We start from the raw sequence: 19,104 nt of genomic DNA, 5'->3' as shown, positions 1-19,104 counted from the left end.
TGAAATCATCTCCAATTTTATTGTTCAAGATAACATTCTTGTGCAGAGTAATAAGTACAATAAGAATTAGCAACTCAGTTCTGTTTCCCCTAACCAAAATATATCCCTTATAGAAATTAAGGGTTCAACCCAAATCCACTTCTAATAAAATATCTCAATCTTAGAGTTTGAAAACCAGACTGCACTAGCAAATCGATACAATAACCCACTCGAGCATCTGTAGCTCAGGGCGCTCTCCCCTCCCCATGACTTCCAGGCCACTAGACCAGCAGATAGCCGAGCTGCATCCCCAGGCGCTCACACATGAACTTCCTTGCTTCCGAAACTCCTTATGTCTTACTCCCCAAGAACTGGCACACCCACAGGAGATGACAATAATCTGCTTCCACAAACATCAAAGAATGCTTCATGTACCAGTCAACTGCTGCTGCAAGAATTCTTCCCCATTCCAGAAACCCCCAGATTTTTTCCCCCTCACCAAGCAAAGCCCCACGGCAAACCAGGAAAAACAGACACGGCTAGCTGCCGAAGTCAAGCACAGGCCCCTTTCAGAGAAGCAAAACCACCCTTAACGTCCCTGGCAAGCGCTATAGCCATTGCACAGATCAGCAACGTCCAACCACATGGTCTCGGTGAACAGGTGCACAAGCTGTCCAGGGTGCTGAACTGGGCACTCGGCAGCTCCACACCTGTGGACTTTTCCCTGGAGTCTTCCAAAGTGTCCTGTTACACACACACAGCCATGAGTACACATGCACAGCCACACGTACACAGCAGGTGCCCTATCCTCTGGAGAGTCACATTTCAAGGAGTATGCAAAATAAGCATGTTATAAAATTTATTCGTGTAAGCATTCAGACATTTTTAAGTGGGAAAGATGATATGCAGAATCCACTACAAGGTGCAACAAAAAATCGTATTAGATAGGATGGTCCATCTGGTGCAGACCAGCAGTGGCACAATTCCAAACAAATGTCAGACGAGAGCGCTTCATGGGGAGAAGCTGAAAATAATAATTTAAAGCTTCATGAGGCAAGATATGTTCCAATTTAAAACACTAAGAAATAGTACCGTCAATGAAAAAGGAAATCAACCTTTACGTGTACCGAAAGAGGTGCAGGGCAAACGAGGAAAATTTGCATTTGCTGAGGTACAAACAGGAGTGTTCTGTAAGAGAGGGGCCTTAATGATTATTAACGACAAACCCTGCAAATACAAAATAAAACCCAAATCACTGGTCACAGAATTCAAAATTTACATGTAATAAAGGCAAGGCAATCGACTCAAGTTATGGCCTGGCGAATATTTACTCCACTGACATTATCTACAGAAGCACTTGGCCAGTTTGTACACAGTGATTCCTTATGCACGCCGAAAGGGTTTCCATAAAAATGACACTATATACAAATCTGTACACCCATCCACCAGAGCGATTCTCCAGCTCCCAGAGGGAGTTCTCCACGTAAAGCAGAATACCTGAGGTTTCATGTCTTTAGTTGCCTTATCATAATCCCAAATATACATTTCAGGGTTTGTTTTCATTTTTAAAGACGCTTCCCTTGAATATGTGCACTATGGTTAAAATTAAAAACAAAAGTAATAAAATGATCGCTGGAAGGAGCTGACCCTCCCCACCCATCTGAGAGACTTCATCTGGCTGCGGCACAGCGAGGACTGTGTGTGTCCCTGGGTGGGCGCCCGGCATCAGGGTGGCCCCTGGCGGCACACCTCTTCAGTGGAGTCAGCGAAGGCTCTCGTTGACTTTTGAAAAGAAGGAGGATGAAGAAGAAAAAGGGAAAAAAACAAAATCCCAAATGCCAAAGGAATTTCAGTGGGATGAAGTTCCTCCACCACTTAGAGAATATCTAGGGGAAAACAGAGAGAGGAGTCAATACATGGCATTTCTCATCTCTACGCAAAAATTCACATAGTAACCAAAATCTCATGTTTCATAGGAAATTGCAAGTCATACAAAAATAAGTGGAGGAAATATCAATGGGTTAATGAGTCTTAATATTAACAGAATGCACATAAAGATATTAACAGAATGCACATCAATTTTCAAAAGCTGAAAATTGATATATACACAATGATGGTAAGATTCTAGGGATGCATATACATTCCTAATATGAGTGCAGGAAACCCTTTTTGACCACAAAAATAGTGATAGTCCAAGAATCTATTTCCTAGAACTGCTTCTGAAATATGGTCCAAAGCAGGAAAAACATGTCTGTACAAAGATGTCTCTCTGGATTTTCGTAATTATACTCAATTTGGAAACAACTTTCATGCCCAACAGTACAAAATCAGTTAAGTAAATTATATAAACTGAAATAATAGAGGTTAAAAATGGTAATTATCTGTATCTACAGATATCTACACACACAATATTAAAAATATGTACAAGTTTAAAAGTACATAGAAAATTACAGGTTGGACACATCCCCTATCTCAAACCCTTCTGGCTTTGGATCCGGGAATCTGCATTATACTTACCGGTGTGCATCCCAAAACCCAAAATCTGACATGCCCCAGGGGGCAGTTCCTTTGAGCCTCACGCTGACGCTTAAAGTTTCAGATTTGGGGATTTGGGATATTCAACCTGTGTATGTGCACTATATTAGTTTACATGCACAAATTCTGTATCCTAAAATAAATACTATAGAAAGTCTAAAAAATCTTATCTGCACTGTAATTTGCAGGTAGATAAGAGAATTCAGTAAGTTTATAACCTGGTATAACCATAGAAGGCAATGCACCCAAAGATGATGCTGAGATTTGGGCTACCGTGGTGCGTTCATGGGTAATTTCTGTGTCTTCCAAACATTCTACAATACTGTCTTGCTTTAGAATACAAAAAAGGATAAGGACGGGGTCCCCTCATGACCAAGATTTCCTCAACCATTTTACAGCGGACTCCAAGTCACATGTCCAGGAGAGATGGCTGAAGTATTTAACGAGACTTATCTCAAACGTTACAATTCAGAGCTCCTCTTTCAAGGCTCTGGAAATACTTGGCACTCTACCAGACAGCAAATGGTTACATAAGGTCCTCCAAAAGCACACCTAATAGCCATGGATCCTAAGACTCAATTTTCAAGAAATACCAATGACTAAATCATGGGACGAGTTGATGTCACACAAAAGAATGCAAACATTAATTGCAACTGAGACAGAAAGGCTCTGAAAATGCTTCAGATGAGAGGCAGCTCTCACTTTTCCTATGGTCATCCACTGAAATGACATGTTCGGAGCAAAACTGGCAGGAAGTCTAAGCCATGGCCACCATGGTTTTGGCAGCCATTGGGGGTGAATGCTCAGAGGGAGCTTCAGGAGCAGAGAAGAAAGAAGTAGACGCCACAGCCAAGCCTGCAAGGGAGACGATAAGCACGCAGAGAGGCAGGTCGCCTGAGGACAGAGGCGGAAAAAAGGGCACTCATCACAGACAAAGGGAAGAGTGCACCGACTCAGCCTCCCCCGTGAATCGCTGCGAAGTCAGGTTTTAAATACAGCATAGACATCAGTAGCTACAGACCCACACAAGGATAAACAGGGTCAACCCCAGCCACAATGCTCAGTGAGCACGTGGCATGTGCTGAGTCTGAATGGAGACGCACTGCTAAGTGTAAAATACACATCATTCCAAAGACAGTCCCCCCAAAATTTAAAATATCTTACTGATGATTGCTGGTATTCATGTTGAAATAATACTTTGGATCTGGCAGGTTAAAAAATGTGTTGTTGAAACTAATTTCACTTCCATTTTTCTTTTTAAAAATAAGGCTACTAGAAAATGTGAAAATCTTTTTTTGTTTGGCTTTTAGAGACAGGGTCCCACTTGTTGCCCAGCGTGAAGTGCAGAGGTGATCACAGGTGTAGCCTCAAACTCCTCAGCTCAAGCAATTCTCCAGCCTCAGCCTCCCAAGTAGCTAGGACCACAGGTGCAAGCCACCATGCCTGGCTTTTTTTGTTTTTGGGTAGACACAGGGTCTTCCTATTTTTGCCCAGGCTGGTCTCAAGCTCTTGGCCTCAAGCGATCCTCCTGCCGAGGCCTCCCAAAACACTGGAATTACAGGCTTGAGCCACCACATCCAGGAGATAACATAAAATTCTATGTGGGGCCCCCCGCTGTACTTCTACTGGCCAGCACTGGTACAGATCAACTTGCCTTAACAACTAAAAGCAGCAGCATGGGGCGGGGGCGGGGGCAGGGGCGCAGGCAGGGGGGTATTGCTGGGAATGGGAAGCACGCATCAGTTGAACACATACAAGCCACACACTCTGCCCTGGAGCTGCTGGGAAAATCACGTCATGTCTATAAACAGTTTATAACAATTTCAGGCAATTCTGGAAAGTATCGTTTGTAAAAGTAATACTAAAAAAGCAGAGAGCAAAACACCAAACAAGACAATACCGCCTCCACCTGTTTCTGGTTTTGTTCTATTTGTTTTATTACAAGGCTCTTTCTGAGAAATCAATGCCACTCAAATGAGGTATGTGACACTAAGTTTGAGAAATCAAAATGTTTCTGTTTAGATGAAGATGGTGACTTTTCAATTCTATTTTCCTTTATTCCCATATTGTTTTTGGTATCAAAGGAGGGAGGGATCATCCTCCCTCAAAACTGAAGGCAGCCAAGTAAGTCATTTTTACTTTCTAGCACCTCAAAAAATAATGTCTTTTGCTGAGGAAACTGAGTTCAGAAGCATAAACCTGAAGCATCAGAACCATGGCTTTCTTCTGCTGACCCTGCTTAGAGGGGCTCTGCACAGGACAGTGGGCAGCCCCTTCCATCATTTCCAAATGGCAAAAGGGCCTTACATGCCCAAACTTCTTTATATACTGTCAGGAGGGATGCAGTCTCAGGAGAGACCTGGAAACGCCCCTCATGATCACAGAGGCTCAGCCAGCTTTGGGAGGCGCATCAGCCTGGACAGCTGAAGATGCATGACAGCGAGGTGACAAATCACCCTCGGGTCATACAGAGCGGCTGCCCGGCACACACCCACTGCTTCCCAATGTCTGCACCTGTGTCGGATGGCAGTCTGTCACGAGGGGCCTGGTTCCCATGGATACTCCTACAACAAGCTGGGAGAGTGAGGTCATCACCCCAGAGTCCTCACCCATAATGCATGCAACAGGTGGGGCCACTGGGCAGGCACAAAAGCCCCCTCCAGGCTGGCACAGATGAGCCCCTACCAAGGAGGCTTCCAGGCCAGACACACACGACTCATGGTGAACACACCTGTACCCGCACCCGCTGAGCTGACCACGCCCAAGCTGCTGGCATTTCTCACACTCAACTTTAAAGCCAAAAACCAGATAAATACAAACATTTGGCTAAGAACGATCATTCTCTGGCCAATAATTAAGCTGCATAATTAAGCTGCCCTGTATTTGCGTGGCAAGAGCTACAAATACACAAAGCCATGTGGCTTTTCCAGCAGTTTCCAGATTCGGAATCTTCCTTCACATTGATTTCTAGAACTCAGAACCAAGTCACCTCTAATTCAACTCTTACTTCCACCCTGAGGCCTGCAAGGTAACAGGCACAGACAGGCCAAGAATGAAGTGCCAAACTCAGCAACAGTCCCGGCCCGAGTAGCGGCCGCTGCCTCCCCAGCCCAGAGGGGCCCCGGGCAGTTACCTCTGGAGTCGCTGCACGAGCTGCGCCACCATCGTGTCGGAGATGCCGGGGCACGCCTCCTCCGCCAGGTAGATGGCCCCTCGAAGCTCTTCAATGGACCCCAAGTTCCCTCCGCATGCCTGGCTCTTCTCCTTCAACTGAAAACACACGAACAGGAAGAACAGTGTGAGGCGCAGCAGCTACAGAACTGGGGTGCGCACTTTTCAAGGAGTAACAGGGTGCGTGGACCACGACACTACCGCAGCATCAGGGTGTTTGGGTGGCTCGGGCTCCAGGTCACTTCGGATTCCTTTTTTTTGGGGGAGAGAGGGGGTGGGGGTGGGGGAGGGGGAGGGGGCTGGAATGCAGTGGCGAAATCTCAGCTCACTACACCCTGCCTCCCAGGTTCAAATGATTCTCCTGGAGCACAGCCTGGAAAACCCACAGGGCCAATTCCCAAGGGACAGAATGCAAAGCAGGACGGCGCTCTACCATGGACATCCTAGGTAGGAAAAAAACAGGTGCCCGGAACCATGTGCCAAGGCTGGAGCAGGACACTATCCAGTAGGGCCTCCGTGTGCCCTGTGGCTTCCCCAACACCAGTGGGCTCAGCTGTTTCCCACGGAAGCTGCAGGTGAGGCCTCGGGCTCTGCCCACAGCCCTGCTCTCACCTGCCCTCAACCTACCAGGTCAGATGCCCTCAAACAAACCCCCCAGGGCACTTGGTGGGCAGGGCAATGGGTGAAGGCTCATTGGAGGGCTAGGAAGAGGCATTGGCAGGACCGTGGCTGGCCAGGCACAGCCCACAGCCAGGGCTCCCCGACTGTGGGATGCAGGCGCAGTGGAGGGGAATGAGTTCCTGGGACACTTCCTCCAGAGGGCCTCCCCTTCAAGGACAAGGACCCCAAAACACAGCCACAGTGGAAAGCGCCCTGAAAGGGCCAGATCCCCATGCAAACAGATACACATGTGGCCCATGGTGAGTACCTCAAAGGTAGCCTCAGCCAGGAAGGGGCAAAACAAGAAAGGTGGGGTGACTTCCAACTTATTTTCAAATCTGCTGCTAACCAGAGGCAGAACAATCTTCATTCTTACAAAGACTACTTTGGAAACTTTCTCAAAACACAGTGTACGCTGGGCCAGCCATGGGGGCACCTCGTCTGGGAGGGAGAGGCTGAGGGGAAGGCAGGTGGGTGGAGGGCAGGCACAGGGAGGGCGCCATACTGCTGAGCAGAAGAGGGACTTGGGTGAAGCACGTGGCTCAGGGAAGACAGGAGGACTCCAGGGCATCTAACATCTACTTAGAGAAAGAATATACTTTTCACATGGCCAGAAATTGGTCTGGGGCAAAGACAGCAGGCTGTACCCAATGAGATCTGCTAAAAAGCAGCACAATGGGTGACACAGGATTTCAGGTTGATGACTGTCATCCGGTCTACACATTCCAGGCTGCAGCAGAGCAGGCACCTCCCAGGGAGACTCAACAAAGGCACCACCCAGGACAGAGAGGGGCAGAAGGTGGTGCCTGGCGCTGGCAGCCTTTGGGGAGACACGATGTGGGCTTCCCAGCCTCTGCCAGCTTGTCTTTATGTTCCCAACTCTTACTGGCAACATCACCACTGACGTGTGCCCAGCTTCTCCCTCCCCGCCTCCCACTCTGAAAAGGCCAGCCAGGTACCTTACCTCTGCAAACAGAGGAGAAATAATTGTAGATAAACACTGAGAGAAAGGCCTCTTTGGGATGTCTTTCTTCTTGGGGGAGAGGAAAAAAAGGTCATGAGAAACAGTTAACATTCACATCGGCAATAATGCAATAAACCTCACATCTGGACTGTGGAAGCTTGGGGGCTGCCTCTAACTTCACGCTGAGGAAACGTCCTCCATGCACCGTGACATCGGAAGAAGACCATCAGAAGCATCTCCTCTCACTAGACTTCAAAGTTTCACTTGCAGTGACATGCAAAACCCGAACTCGGGGGAAGCCGGTGTCTGGGTTCCGTGTGGAACTGCACAGGCACGTGCCCTGCCTTGTCTCGCTAACTGTGCAGAAGTGCTTTACTGGTTGGGCATGGGGGCTCACGCCTGTCATTCCAACACTGTGGGAAGCCGAGGCAGGAGGATCACTTGAGCCCAAGAGTTGGAGTCCAGCCTGGGCAACACAGACCCTGTTTCTACAAAAAAAAAAAAAAAAAAAAAAAAAAAGTTTTAAATAAACTGGACATGGTGTCACATGCCTGCAATCCCAGTTACTCAGGAGGCTGAGGTGGAAGGATCGCTTGAGCCCAGGAGTTTGAGGCTGCAGTGGGCTATGATGGCACCACTGCACTCCAGTCTGGGTGACAGAGACCCTGTCTCAAAAACAAACAAACAAACAAAAAAACAAACAAAAACAAAAACAAACAAACAAAAAAAAACAGGGAGACAGAGGGAAAGTACCTTACTAATGCAAACCTGGAAATAGAAATCAGGTCAAGATCAACCATTCCAAGTGCTGTCTAGGACTGAGGTCAAGTTTCTACTTTTGCAACCTCCACTTGGACACTGAACACCTGTTCACTCATCAAAGCAGGACTTGTAGGATCAACAGGGGACAGCACTGGCCCACCCTGCCTGAGAGAAACTACACCACTATGCTTTACAAGACCCTAAATAGATAGCCTTTTCTAACTTTAACGGGCATAAAACCAATTAATCAAAATTGTTTTACATAAATATCAAAAGCAATGCAATTACTTGTAACGTCCCTAAAACTCAATCACAAAATTACGACATGTAAGTAAGTAACCCCAACATGCAAAACAGTCCCTCAAAGACAGCTATGAAACCAGTTCACAGGAGACCTCACCCCCAGACCCCATGACAGCAGGGCTGCAGGGAGCAGAATGGAGCGGCACAGAACAGACCAGAGGCCAGACTCCCGGGTTTGAGCACCTGGATCATCACACAGAACTGAAGCTCCTGATCTGTCCATCCCCTAGCAACAAAAACAGCTGCCACAAAGGACCCCACCCGCACCCACAGCAAGCTTCACGCGCAAGTGCCTGCAAAACCCTGTGAACTGAGGTCAGTGTGAGCATTCTGGAGGGAGCAGACGTACCTTGTTTCCGTCTAAGTCCGACGGCTGAAGAGCTCCGTTCTCGAGATTCTTGGGATCTTTTTCTCGGATTGTGAAGATCCAGTCCCCGGAATCACTGCCCCCCGCAGCTTGGCCATCTGTTTCCCTTAATATAGAAATGCAGGGAAATCCCATCAGTGCTCGCACACCTGCTCTGAGGACTCGGAGACCGCCGAATCCACACCCACCAACCCCAAATCCCCACCCATCACATCCTTGCCCAGTCCTGGGATTTTCCAAAGACGCCCCTGCCTCCCTCACAGAGAAGAGACCACAGAAGGTGGTGCCCACACCCCCCTGGGTGCCACTGTGTGCCTGCCCACCCTCCTTCTCCTCCGCCTCTTCCTCTTCCTCCTAGAGGACACCTCCCCCACCTCCCTGGGAGCCACTCTCTGGGACATCAGCTTCTCTCCACTGGGCTCCTCCTCTCACCACGAAGGCAGGCGTCCCTGCGTCCTGCCTCACCTCAGCCGTCTCTCAGCCCGGGTTCCGGGATCCACACTCGCTGCCTCCATTTGGTACCCTCCACTCAGTCCAAAGCCACTCATGTCCCTCTGCACACTCCCTGGCCCATCATAAGATGATGATGTGCTGGTCACTCCCTATCCCGAGTGGGCCTCACGGGCAATAATCCCTTTGCCCCACTGATCGACCCGATGCCTGTGGCCCCACTGAGCCTGCACCTCCTCCCGCCCCTTGCCACACCTGTCCCCTCTCACTCACAGGTGGAGCCTCACCCTCATACCAGCTTCCCTAGGGGCCGGCCTCACTCCCCCACACACCCCGACTGATACCCTTTGCTGTCTCGGCTCCACTGACCTCCACAGAACGGTGACCCCTAAGCCCGCCTCACTTGCCCAGCTGTCTCACCTGAACTCCACACCTCCATGCCACTTCACGTGGGACGTCTCCTCCTGGACAACGCAGACTCACACACACGGTCCACCCACACTCGGCTTCCTGCACCTCACATCACAACGCCTGCAGCCACGCTGCCCAAGCCTGGACGCCGGCTTCCCTCCTTGACCCAAATCCACCGCCTTGTCCTGGCTCTCCAACTCTCTCTCCAGTCTCTTTGTCTTGTCATCCCTGCTGCTACCCCTGCAAGCTCCCAATGGCAGCACCTCAAGAACTTCCAAGGTCAGTGGTCTCAACCTTGGCTTTAAATTGGCATCACCTAGAAACCCTGAAAAACCACTCAGGGTCTCATCCCCAGAAACCCTCATTCAACTGACCTGGAGCATGGAACTGCACTGTGGACCAACTTTATTCCTGCCAAGGCGTGCAGAACGGATGAGTTCCCAGGCTCCTACTTCCTGACACATCCCTGGCCCGACTGCCTCCCCAGCCTTCCCCACACAAATGGCTGCAGCCCCACTTTGCCTCTGAAGCAAAAGGAATTACTAGATGCTGAATTTGAAAGCGGTTCTCAGTAGTCACTTCCTGGTACAGAGCTTCTACCAGACTCAACAGGGAATCACAAAAACATGCCTTTCTAGCCTTTCAGGTATTCACGTGACACAGTTTCACCTCATCAGGATTTTAAGAACAGGAAGTGTAATGGAAAACAAAACAGAACAGAGTGAAACAGCCAGGTCCAGATCCCTACGCACAGCTCGAACAGAGTTCACTCGCAGAAACTCCACCGACATCATCGAGAGGCTGAATGATGCCCAAACAGACCCACGCTGTGTCTAACACAACAATCACCACCAACCTGGATTATCTGAAGAAAACTCAACAAGAAACAAAATGCACACCCAACAAGTGACAAGGACCAGCGGCTCCATCTCACACCACGCTTGGGCCACTTACGCGTCCGAATCCTCAGAGCTCGAGTCGTCATGGCTCTGCTCGGCCTTCCATCTCTTGTACCTGTCGATGAGCTCGGTCAAGTAGGAAGTTTTCTTTGCATTGCGTAGGATAAACTTGTGCTTCAGTAACTCCCTAGCAGTGGGTCTCTGGAAAAACACACGCAACAACCCAAATATGAGACGAGGCTCTCCATCCACCCCCGAAAGGACAGACTTCGGCCTCAAAACAGCCGCACACCGACACCTGATGACTGGACTCCACTCCACAGCCCTTCTCACTGTGACTCACCCCAGGATGAGAGTCTCAGGACCTACGCCTGGACTCCGGGTGCCGTGGTGGGCACAGCACTGAGTTTCCAAGGAGGTCCTTAATATTCTATAGGTAGCCATCCAATGAAAGCATAAGAACTTCCCCCAGATAAATGCACTCCACAGAAAACTCTGCACAGAACTTCACGGGGATTATTCATGAGAGTTTATCTCCTAATTTATAAAATACTTTATGACAAAGGCTGACAAAATGTGTGTTCTGTGTTGCTTTAACTTTTGTTGTTGTTGTTGTTGTTGTTGTTGAGACAAGAGCCTTGCTCTGTTGCCCAGGCTGGAGTGCAGTGGTGAGATCTCAGCTCACTGCAACTTCTGCCTCACAGGTTCAAGCAATTCTCCTGCTTCAGCCTCCTGACTGGCTGGGACTACAGGAATGTGCCACTACACCTAGTGAATTTTTTCTATTTTTAGTAGAGATGGGGTCTCACCACGTTGGCCAGGCTAGTCTCAAACTCCTGACCTCAGGTGATCCACCCGCCTCAGCCTCTCAAAGCGCTGGGATTACAGGCGTGAGCCACCATGCCTGGCCACTTTGTTAACTTTCTGTATTAATGTTTGACCACATCCAGACGCGTAATAGAAATGCCAATTTGGAATTTTCTCAAAGAAACCATAAGGGAGCCAGCAGATGCCCTTTTTCCTGTCTGTTGAAAGAATAGCTGGGTGCTCTTCATCGCCCGCTGTCCCAGTTTAGAAAGGCTGTTTCCCAGGTCCCTCCCCTCCCTTGCTATTGGACTGAGGACTTCACCCATGCCCTGAGCTCCACACGGCCACCGCAAGCAGCACTTGGTCAGCTACCTGCCTTGAAGACGGCGACAGTGACAGGGAAGGTGCTTCCCAAGGAAACCAGCATGGCCCAAATTGGAACAGACAGAAGGAACACCCAAGTACCGAGACGAACCAAGTTCCTACTCACTCCAAACTACGAAAGCTTGATTACAAGAGTCAAGCACGTTTTCAGATTCAAACTCATGAGAAACTTGATCACCTCAAGTACTCTCCCTCCCCATCCACATGGGGGTAAAACCCCAACTACCCCGGAGGTGCTCATATTCTCGCCTCTCAGCCAGCTCCTCAGTAGCTGCGGGGTGGAGCGGTGTGTGCTGGGGAATAAGCCCATACTAGACACATGCTGTGCACGGGAAGGCATGCCTGCAAGCGGCTGTATCTCCACCGGTGCATGGTGGCTACAACAAACATCATCACGTACTAAAATGCAGAGCATCATGGCACGTAGGACAAGCCTCACCACTACCTGACGCTGATGGGGTGATCAATCACTGGCGTGGTGGTCTCCGGCTGCATCTCCTTAGAGGTGCTTAGAAAATGTTGCATTCTGGCTGGGCACGGTGACTCACACCTGTAATCCCAGCACTTTGGGAGGCCGAGGCAGTGGATCACGAGTTCAGGAGACCAAGACCAGCCTGGCCAACATGGTGAAACCACATCTCTACTAAAAATACAAAAATTAGCTGAGTGTGATGTTGCACGCCCGTAGTCCCAGCTACTTGGGAGGCGGAGGTTGCAGTGAGCCAAGATCACGCCACTGCACTCCAACCTGGTGACGGAGTGAGACTCTGTCTCAAAAAAAAAAAAAAAAGAAGAAGAGAAAAGAAAATGTTGCATTCCCCACTTAATTCCTTTACCCAAACCAGCATATTAGAAAACCATGGTGCTCTTGTAAAAGTAAGCACCCATTTTTAATTAAGAGTTAGGAAAAGGTGGGCTCAGCTTGGCCTTCAGCTAACTCTGCTGGAAAACTCAAAACAAAACAAGGACATATGGTGCTGCATCCAACACCAACACACTGACAACTGTCAAAGAAATGTCCTAATTCAAAGAGAAAACAAGGCAAAGCCACGCAGTCGTTACTGCTGTACGGCTCTGCCAGAGTCTATTAAACCTAAAAAGAGAAGTAGGCAGGAAGAGGCGGGGATAGCAAAGAGGGGGGCACGGTTGTCTTTGTATTTTCTCATCTTTTGTTTCCTAACACATGCCACCTGGAAATTGAAAACATTTACTTTAAAAGATATATTTAGCCATTTATTTCCAGGCTAAACTTTCCCATTCCTAAAAACAGTGTAACAGTTTATGGCCTGATCCTCTATCAATATTAAACTTTGATGATTCCACATTTAATATTAAGGAGAATATTCTTCAGATTCAATGAAGTATGAGATGGCAGAAATCTAAAGGAAAATAAGAAAATTGCTGATACTTATAAAACGTATTTGCAAACCAAAGAGGTCAATCATACTTATTTATAGAAAAAGAAAAATGAGGAATTCCATGAAGACAGCTGAAGAGAGTGATTAAAGAAATCCCAACAGGATGTATCTAAACCAAGTCAAGAATCACATTAAGGAGGGACGTTCAGATCCCCAGGAAACTTACAAAGCTCGGCTCTTTATTCAAACAGGCCTCCACAAACTCCTTGAGGGGTTTACTGTAGTTTCCTTCCAACGTTGGTGGGTTGTTCTTTGGAATGAGGAATAAAACTTTCATGGGGTGCAGCTCAGAATGAGGTGGTTCCCCTCTTGCAAGTTCAATAGCTGTTATGCCCAGGGACCAGATGTCTGCCTGCAACAAGAAAAGCATCTTTACCAACACCAAGCAGGAATCAACTCCAATTAACAGTATTTAGGGGAAAAATGGTAACATGTCTCAATACTTGTGAGGTTTGGAGAAAGGTATTTTTAACTGCTATTTAAAAACATAAGTCCTCACTATAAATTCAAGAGATAATGACAGGAGAAAGTATAACAACCCAAATGCTTTCTGCCTCTACACGAAGACCGCTTATCAAGCCACTCCTAATACACCTCCTGCTGGATGCGTTTGGTGTTCCCTGTGGAGTCCCTGAAGGCAGCAGGACCGGTAGGAGAGGTGAGCAGACAGGAGGAGTCCGGAGAGGGAGTACGCTTGTGGGTCACCCCCTCCAGCAGTGCTTAGAACTTAGGGCACAGCTTTGAGGTCAAGAGCAGCTACCGTGGTCTCAAGAGACCTGGGCTGAAATGCCAGTTCTACAGTCAAAGTCCTGTGACATCGGATGAAAGGACTAACCTCTGAGCCTTGTTTCCCTAATCTGTAGAATGCGAGTGGAAGAGGAGGTGGCTGAGCCAGGTGCCTTACATGGGGCCCAGAACTTTAAAAAAAAAAAGTTTATTACGAAAGTGCTCAAACATACAACGAACTGAGAAATAGTAATATAATGCATCCTCATAAACCGATTGCAAGAATTTCATGATTATTAACATTTTCCCACACAGGCTTTGTCCACGTGTCTGTGTGTTCCCATAGTGGATTTTTAAATAACTCTGTCATCATCCCCCCGCCGAGTACTTCAGTGTGACTTTTTACTACCTATCAATGCCTAAAATTAACACCAATTCCTTCATGTCCTATGTAATTAAATGTTCTCCACTGTTCAAAAAGTCATTCCATGGCTGCTTTATGTGAATCAGGATCCAAACACAGTCCACGGGGTACAACAGACTGTTTCAACCTACAACAGTCCTCTCTCCAGTGCCATCAACTTGAAACTGTTCCCAAGTTCTGGATTTGTCTAGTGGTTTCTTCCTGGTGTCATTTACTGTGTTTCTCTAGTGCCTGCATTTTCTGCCAAATGTCCTATGGGAGACACCTGTGAAAACTGTGTGGCCCCAACCAGCGCACCTCGAGTCCAGCTGCCCCACCTCCTCCTGCCCAACCAAGCAGTTAGGTGAAGGAATGAAATCCTTGAACATGTCATGTAAATGAGAAGAGCCAGGCAGTCTTAAGAGGAACTTGACAGCCGAGACTTTGACAGCAGATGACACCAATCCCCACACAGGACCAAAGCTGACAGTAAGGCAGGATATAGTCCTAAATGGGCTGGCAGAAGATGACTTGGGGACCGGGGTAGAGAACACGCCTTACTCTGGTACAGCTTCCCTGCTGCTCTCACTGTGCACTATAATCCATCACTATTCCAAGAACTTCAGTTAGAAATGAATACATCTCTCGCACGCACTCTTCAGCAGGAAATGCAGAGGCTGAAGCATCACTGTGGTGGCTGCAAGGTGCTTTAACTCTCCAGAGGACACACTTGCCATGTTCCTGCAACCTTAGCGAGTACCAGAAATCCCTACTGGAAGCCCCTGAGCCCATGGGAATGATGCCTATGGCATATTCTATTTCCTTATTCTCAGTGAAGGCAAAAAGCTGCCGGCAAGTTCTGTTCTAAATTCTTTCTACTAAATCCTATACTGAAGGGGTCAGTCTAGAAGAGCTGATGCTACAAGTAATACTGTTTCCCTTCCCTCTACAACTTGGACTCTTTGCTTTACTCTGCATTGTGTCATCTTAAAAACCAACAGAAATGCAATTGATCCTGGCTCTTGCCCCTAGGAGGGGGAGGGGGCACACAGATGGGCAAGCACCCAGATCCCTGGCCACAGCAGGAGGACAGGAGTGGGCAGGCACAAGGAGGGAGGAGGGGAGAGGCAAGAACAGAGGCGACTAATATGACCCATGCCCAGCAGCGCTTCTCCACGCCAACAGGTGACTCTCAAGTTTGTGTGATTCCACATCTGTCTGCCTCCCAGGCATCTCAGATTTCGTTACAGTTCCCGCTATTTTCAAAGCATGCTGTCTCCCGGCCACACAGATCCAGAGCCTTCTCATTTTTAAGGGCACATAATAGTTACACGGATTTTGGGAGTACATGTGATATTCTGGTACAAGTATACAGTGTGTAGCAATCAAATCTGGGTAGCTGGGATGCCTCTCACCTCAAACATGGATCATTCCTTTGTGTTGGGATCATTCCAAATCTTCTCTTCTGGCTAGTTGAAACACAATAAATTATTAACTATGATCACCCTACTGTGCAACTGAACCTGATCTCTGACAGATGCTCCTCCAGACCTCCAAGCATCTCTCAATCAGCTAAGCACACTCAGTGACTGGCAGGGCCCGACAGTGGCTGGTCTCTATTGAAGAGTATGTCAGTAATTCGCTTGCCTTCATTTCACTCAGAGGCCCGAGGACTGGTTTTCAGGTTCAGGGACAGACAGTAAGCAGGCCGCAGCTGGCACAGAGGAGCGAACACCTGCTTCCACCAGCCAGTGTGTGCCACGGGAAGTCCACTGAGAAAACCCTGCCAGCCCCATCTGAATGCAACCCACACAGCGCTTGCCTGGCTTCCCAGGAGGGCAGCAGCACAACCCCATCAAGAACAAACATGGGGGCCGGGGCGCGGTGGCTCATGTCTGTAATCCCACCACTTTGAGAGACCGAAGCAGGTGGATCACTTGAGGCCAAGAGTTTGAGACCAGCCTGGCCAACATGGCAAAACCCCATCTCTACTAAAAATACAAAAGTGAGCCAGGTGTGGTGGCCTGCACCTGTAGTCCCAGCTACTTGGGAGGCTGAAGCAGGAGAATCACTTGAACCTGGGAGGCGGACGTTGCAGTGAGCAATACTGTAAGCCTGGGTGACAGAGTCAGACCCTGTATCAAAAAAGAAAAGTGGGGGCCATCCTCCAGCCAGCCATGCCAGGAGCCCAAGGGTCACCCAGCTCCTTAGGACCCCCTTTGGACCCTCCTAAATCCAGCCGCATCCCAGGATGGATGGTTGCTGGGCTCTCAGCACCCTGCGTCCCCTCTACCCCTCCTAACTTGGATCAGTCTAAATCGATCTCTTCTCCCCAGGACTTCTGTGAGGAGCTCCACGTGGTCTTCCTGCCTGCTGGCTCTCCTGCCAGACATCTAACTATGACTAATTTGGAAACCTGGACTGGCACTTGAATCAATGGCAGGCAATGTGGCCATACAACACATCGAAAGCCACAAAAATATCCAAACTTGTGAAAACCAATTACTTCCACTTCCAGGCATCTATACTAAATTTTAAATTTGGAAGACAGTATATGCCCAAAATATTCAACAGCAGCATTACTTATGGTCAGCCTCACAAGAATAAGTTGCTATGGCACATTAACCTAATGAAGTATGGTATTCAACAATATCTTGATAGGGAAACTTAAACATACATATTATTGAGTTTATCTATTACTGCTTCTAGGAAAAATGACAGCAGATTAAGAACTTGTCTCTGAGGTGTTTTGTTTTGTTTTTGAGGTGGAGACTCACTCTGTCACCCAGGCTGGAGCCTCAACCCCGTAGGCTCAAGCCATCCTCCCACCTCAGCCTCCTGGATAGCTGGCTGGGACTACAGGGCACACCACCATGCCCAGCTAATTCTTTAATTCTTTGAAGAGGCAGGAGTCAGAGGTGGGGTAGGTCTTACTTTATTGCTCAGTCTGGTCTTGAACTCCTGGCCTCAAGCTCTCCTCCGACCAGGACCTCCCAAAGTGCCGGAGTTTTAGGTGTGAGCCACCATGCCTGACCTGTGTCTGAGTTTTAAAGTAAACATTATGTGGGGAACAGGCAGTCATCTTCTAAAGCAATTAAAATGAGGTGAAAGGAGAGACCCATTTTGGGCCACTTGGGAAAGATATGAAATGAGATATTAAGACACTGCTGACAGAGAAGACAAACACTGGTTTCTAACACACGCTCCAGTCAGAAGGGGCAAATGCGCATGTTCACTGCGAGCAGATCTCCTGTGACTCGCTCCTGAGTGACCCCTGAGCTCCTGGTCACTGAAGGTCCAGGACTCTCCCTGACAACCGGAGAGGTGGGAGTCTACTCAGCAGCATCCTCCATCTTCACACTATCGTGTCAGATAAAGAACACTGGCTACAAATCTAAAGATACAATACAATTTAAATGTTAATTTTTAAATTATATAGGGAAAATAATTCTAAAAGAAACCAATCAACTCTATAATCAAGAGGAAGAAAACCACGGATAACCCTAAGTCAAAGTTGTAACTAAGCAAAACAAAATCTGACTTAATTTAAGCGTATTACTTAAGCAGATGCGATCTTTAGGAACACACTAGTAAGTGGTCTCTAGAGGCGTCCGTGATGTTTATCACCACTAAGTGCAACACGTGGTTGACCAAACATTACTATCTGCGAAAATAAAGTCTGCTGCCTCCCGCTTCACCTTCTTCCCTTGCCCTCAGGGCTCATCCTCCTAGCCAGGCCTGTGGGTAATTCTTGATCAGGATGCAGGAGCAGGGAGGCCGTGGGCTCAGTGCCTGGTGAGAGGAAGGGCTGGTGCACAGTGCACTAGACAGGCCAGCTGCCTGGCTTCTGGCAGCTCGTCGGCTAATCCCACCAAGCTCTCACTCATCTTCAACAATGTTTTTTTCTCCATCAGTGCATCACCAGTTTCCACTTTCCACCATAGTTAGACTGCAAACCAAGCACAATCCATTCGCTAACATACCATCATCAAAATCTTACAAGGAAAAAGGGAGATTCGAGTTCTTCAGCCCAGGACCTCCCTCTAGTGTTGAAACCGGAGGCTTTCTTGGCAGTGAGCAGAGTTATCTCCCTTGGCACCACGTCCCAAGGATAGGGACTCCTTCAAACAAACCTAACTTCCCCAAATCCCCTTAAAATATTAGTCATGAAGGTTCTTATGACATGTGGGCAATAAAGACTTAGTAATGTCATGCTTAGGTTAAGAACTGAGATTGACAGAAGATGCCCTCTGTATGCAAACACATTCAGCAACACTTGAGCAACCCAGACAAGACAAGGGGACACAGGTAGTGCCAGAGGTGACAACGCTCGAAAAGGTCCCAAACAGTTTCTAAACATAAACAGGAAACAGAGGTGTGTATTCCCTTTAGTTCAGTGAGATGAAGAAGCTAGTAAGGCAGGTGAAGTCCATCACTTCTCCCAACCCTCTCTCCCTTCGAGAATCACCGTGTGAACCTAGGTGTGACTTGGACACATGCCTTCCTAACTACCATACAGAATCCTGTCCCCAGTAACAGGAAGGTCTTTCCTTACCTGCAGCACACAGACTAGGGGGGATATTGTCTAGGAGTCATGCAAGAGAGAATGGAGGGAAAGCTGGGAAGCAGCTGAGTGAGCCACAAGACCAGAAAGGCCTCCAGTGCACCCTGAGGAGCACTGGCTGCCCAGGAGGCAAGCCAGCCACTGGAGGGCCACACACGAGGCGGGTGGAAGAGCAACCTTGTCAGGCCCTGCTGGTGACAACAGCTGCCAGTCCAGAGCCACACTCAGGGGGGAAGGTGGGGGACGGGCAGGGGAAATCTCAGCCCTAAGGCCCAGCCTGAAACCCCACATCTGATAACTT

The 19,104-nt window shown here is 48.3% G+C and overlaps 1 protein-coding gene across 3 annotated transcripts in view; it reads right to left on the bottom strand.

Annotated features, from left to right (window-relative positions):
- The window catches only part of STK24 (serine/threonine kinase 24), a 127,179-nt gene continuing 108,075 nt past the window's right edge, over positions 1-19,104 (bottom strand). For 2 of the 3 annotated variants that reach the window (XM_039473411.2, XM_074387522.1), the window contains exons 6-11: positions 13,277-13,462; positions 10,557-10,702; positions 8,724-8,847; positions 7,310-7,378; positions 5,648-5,784; positions 1-1,865 (exon numbers count right to left, since the gene is read on the bottom strand). In XM_039473411.2, coding sequence (XP_039329345.1) covers positions 1,829-1,865; positions 5,648-5,784; positions 7,310-7,378; positions 8,724-8,847; positions 10,557-10,702; positions 13,277-13,462 — 699 coding nt within the window. In that variant the 3' untranslated portion in view covers positions 1-1,828. The remainder of the gene's footprint in view (positions 1,866-5,647; positions 5,785-7,309; positions 7,379-8,723; positions 8,848-10,556; positions 10,703-13,276; positions 13,463-19,104) is intronic. The other variant, XM_039473412.2, reaches the window with a different exon arrangement.

The sequence above is a fragment of the Saimiri boliviensis genome, chromosome 16 (genome assembly GCF_048565385.1).
Source record: "Saimiri boliviensis isolate mSaiBol1 chromosome 16, mSaiBol1.pri, whole genome shotgun sequence".
In the NCBI taxonomy this organism is placed as follows: domain Eukaryota; kingdom Metazoa; phylum Chordata; class Mammalia; order Primates; family Cebidae; genus Saimiri; species Saimiri boliviensis.
Note: the sequence above shows the minus strand (reverse complement) of the source record. Positions and strands in the feature narration are given on the sequence as shown.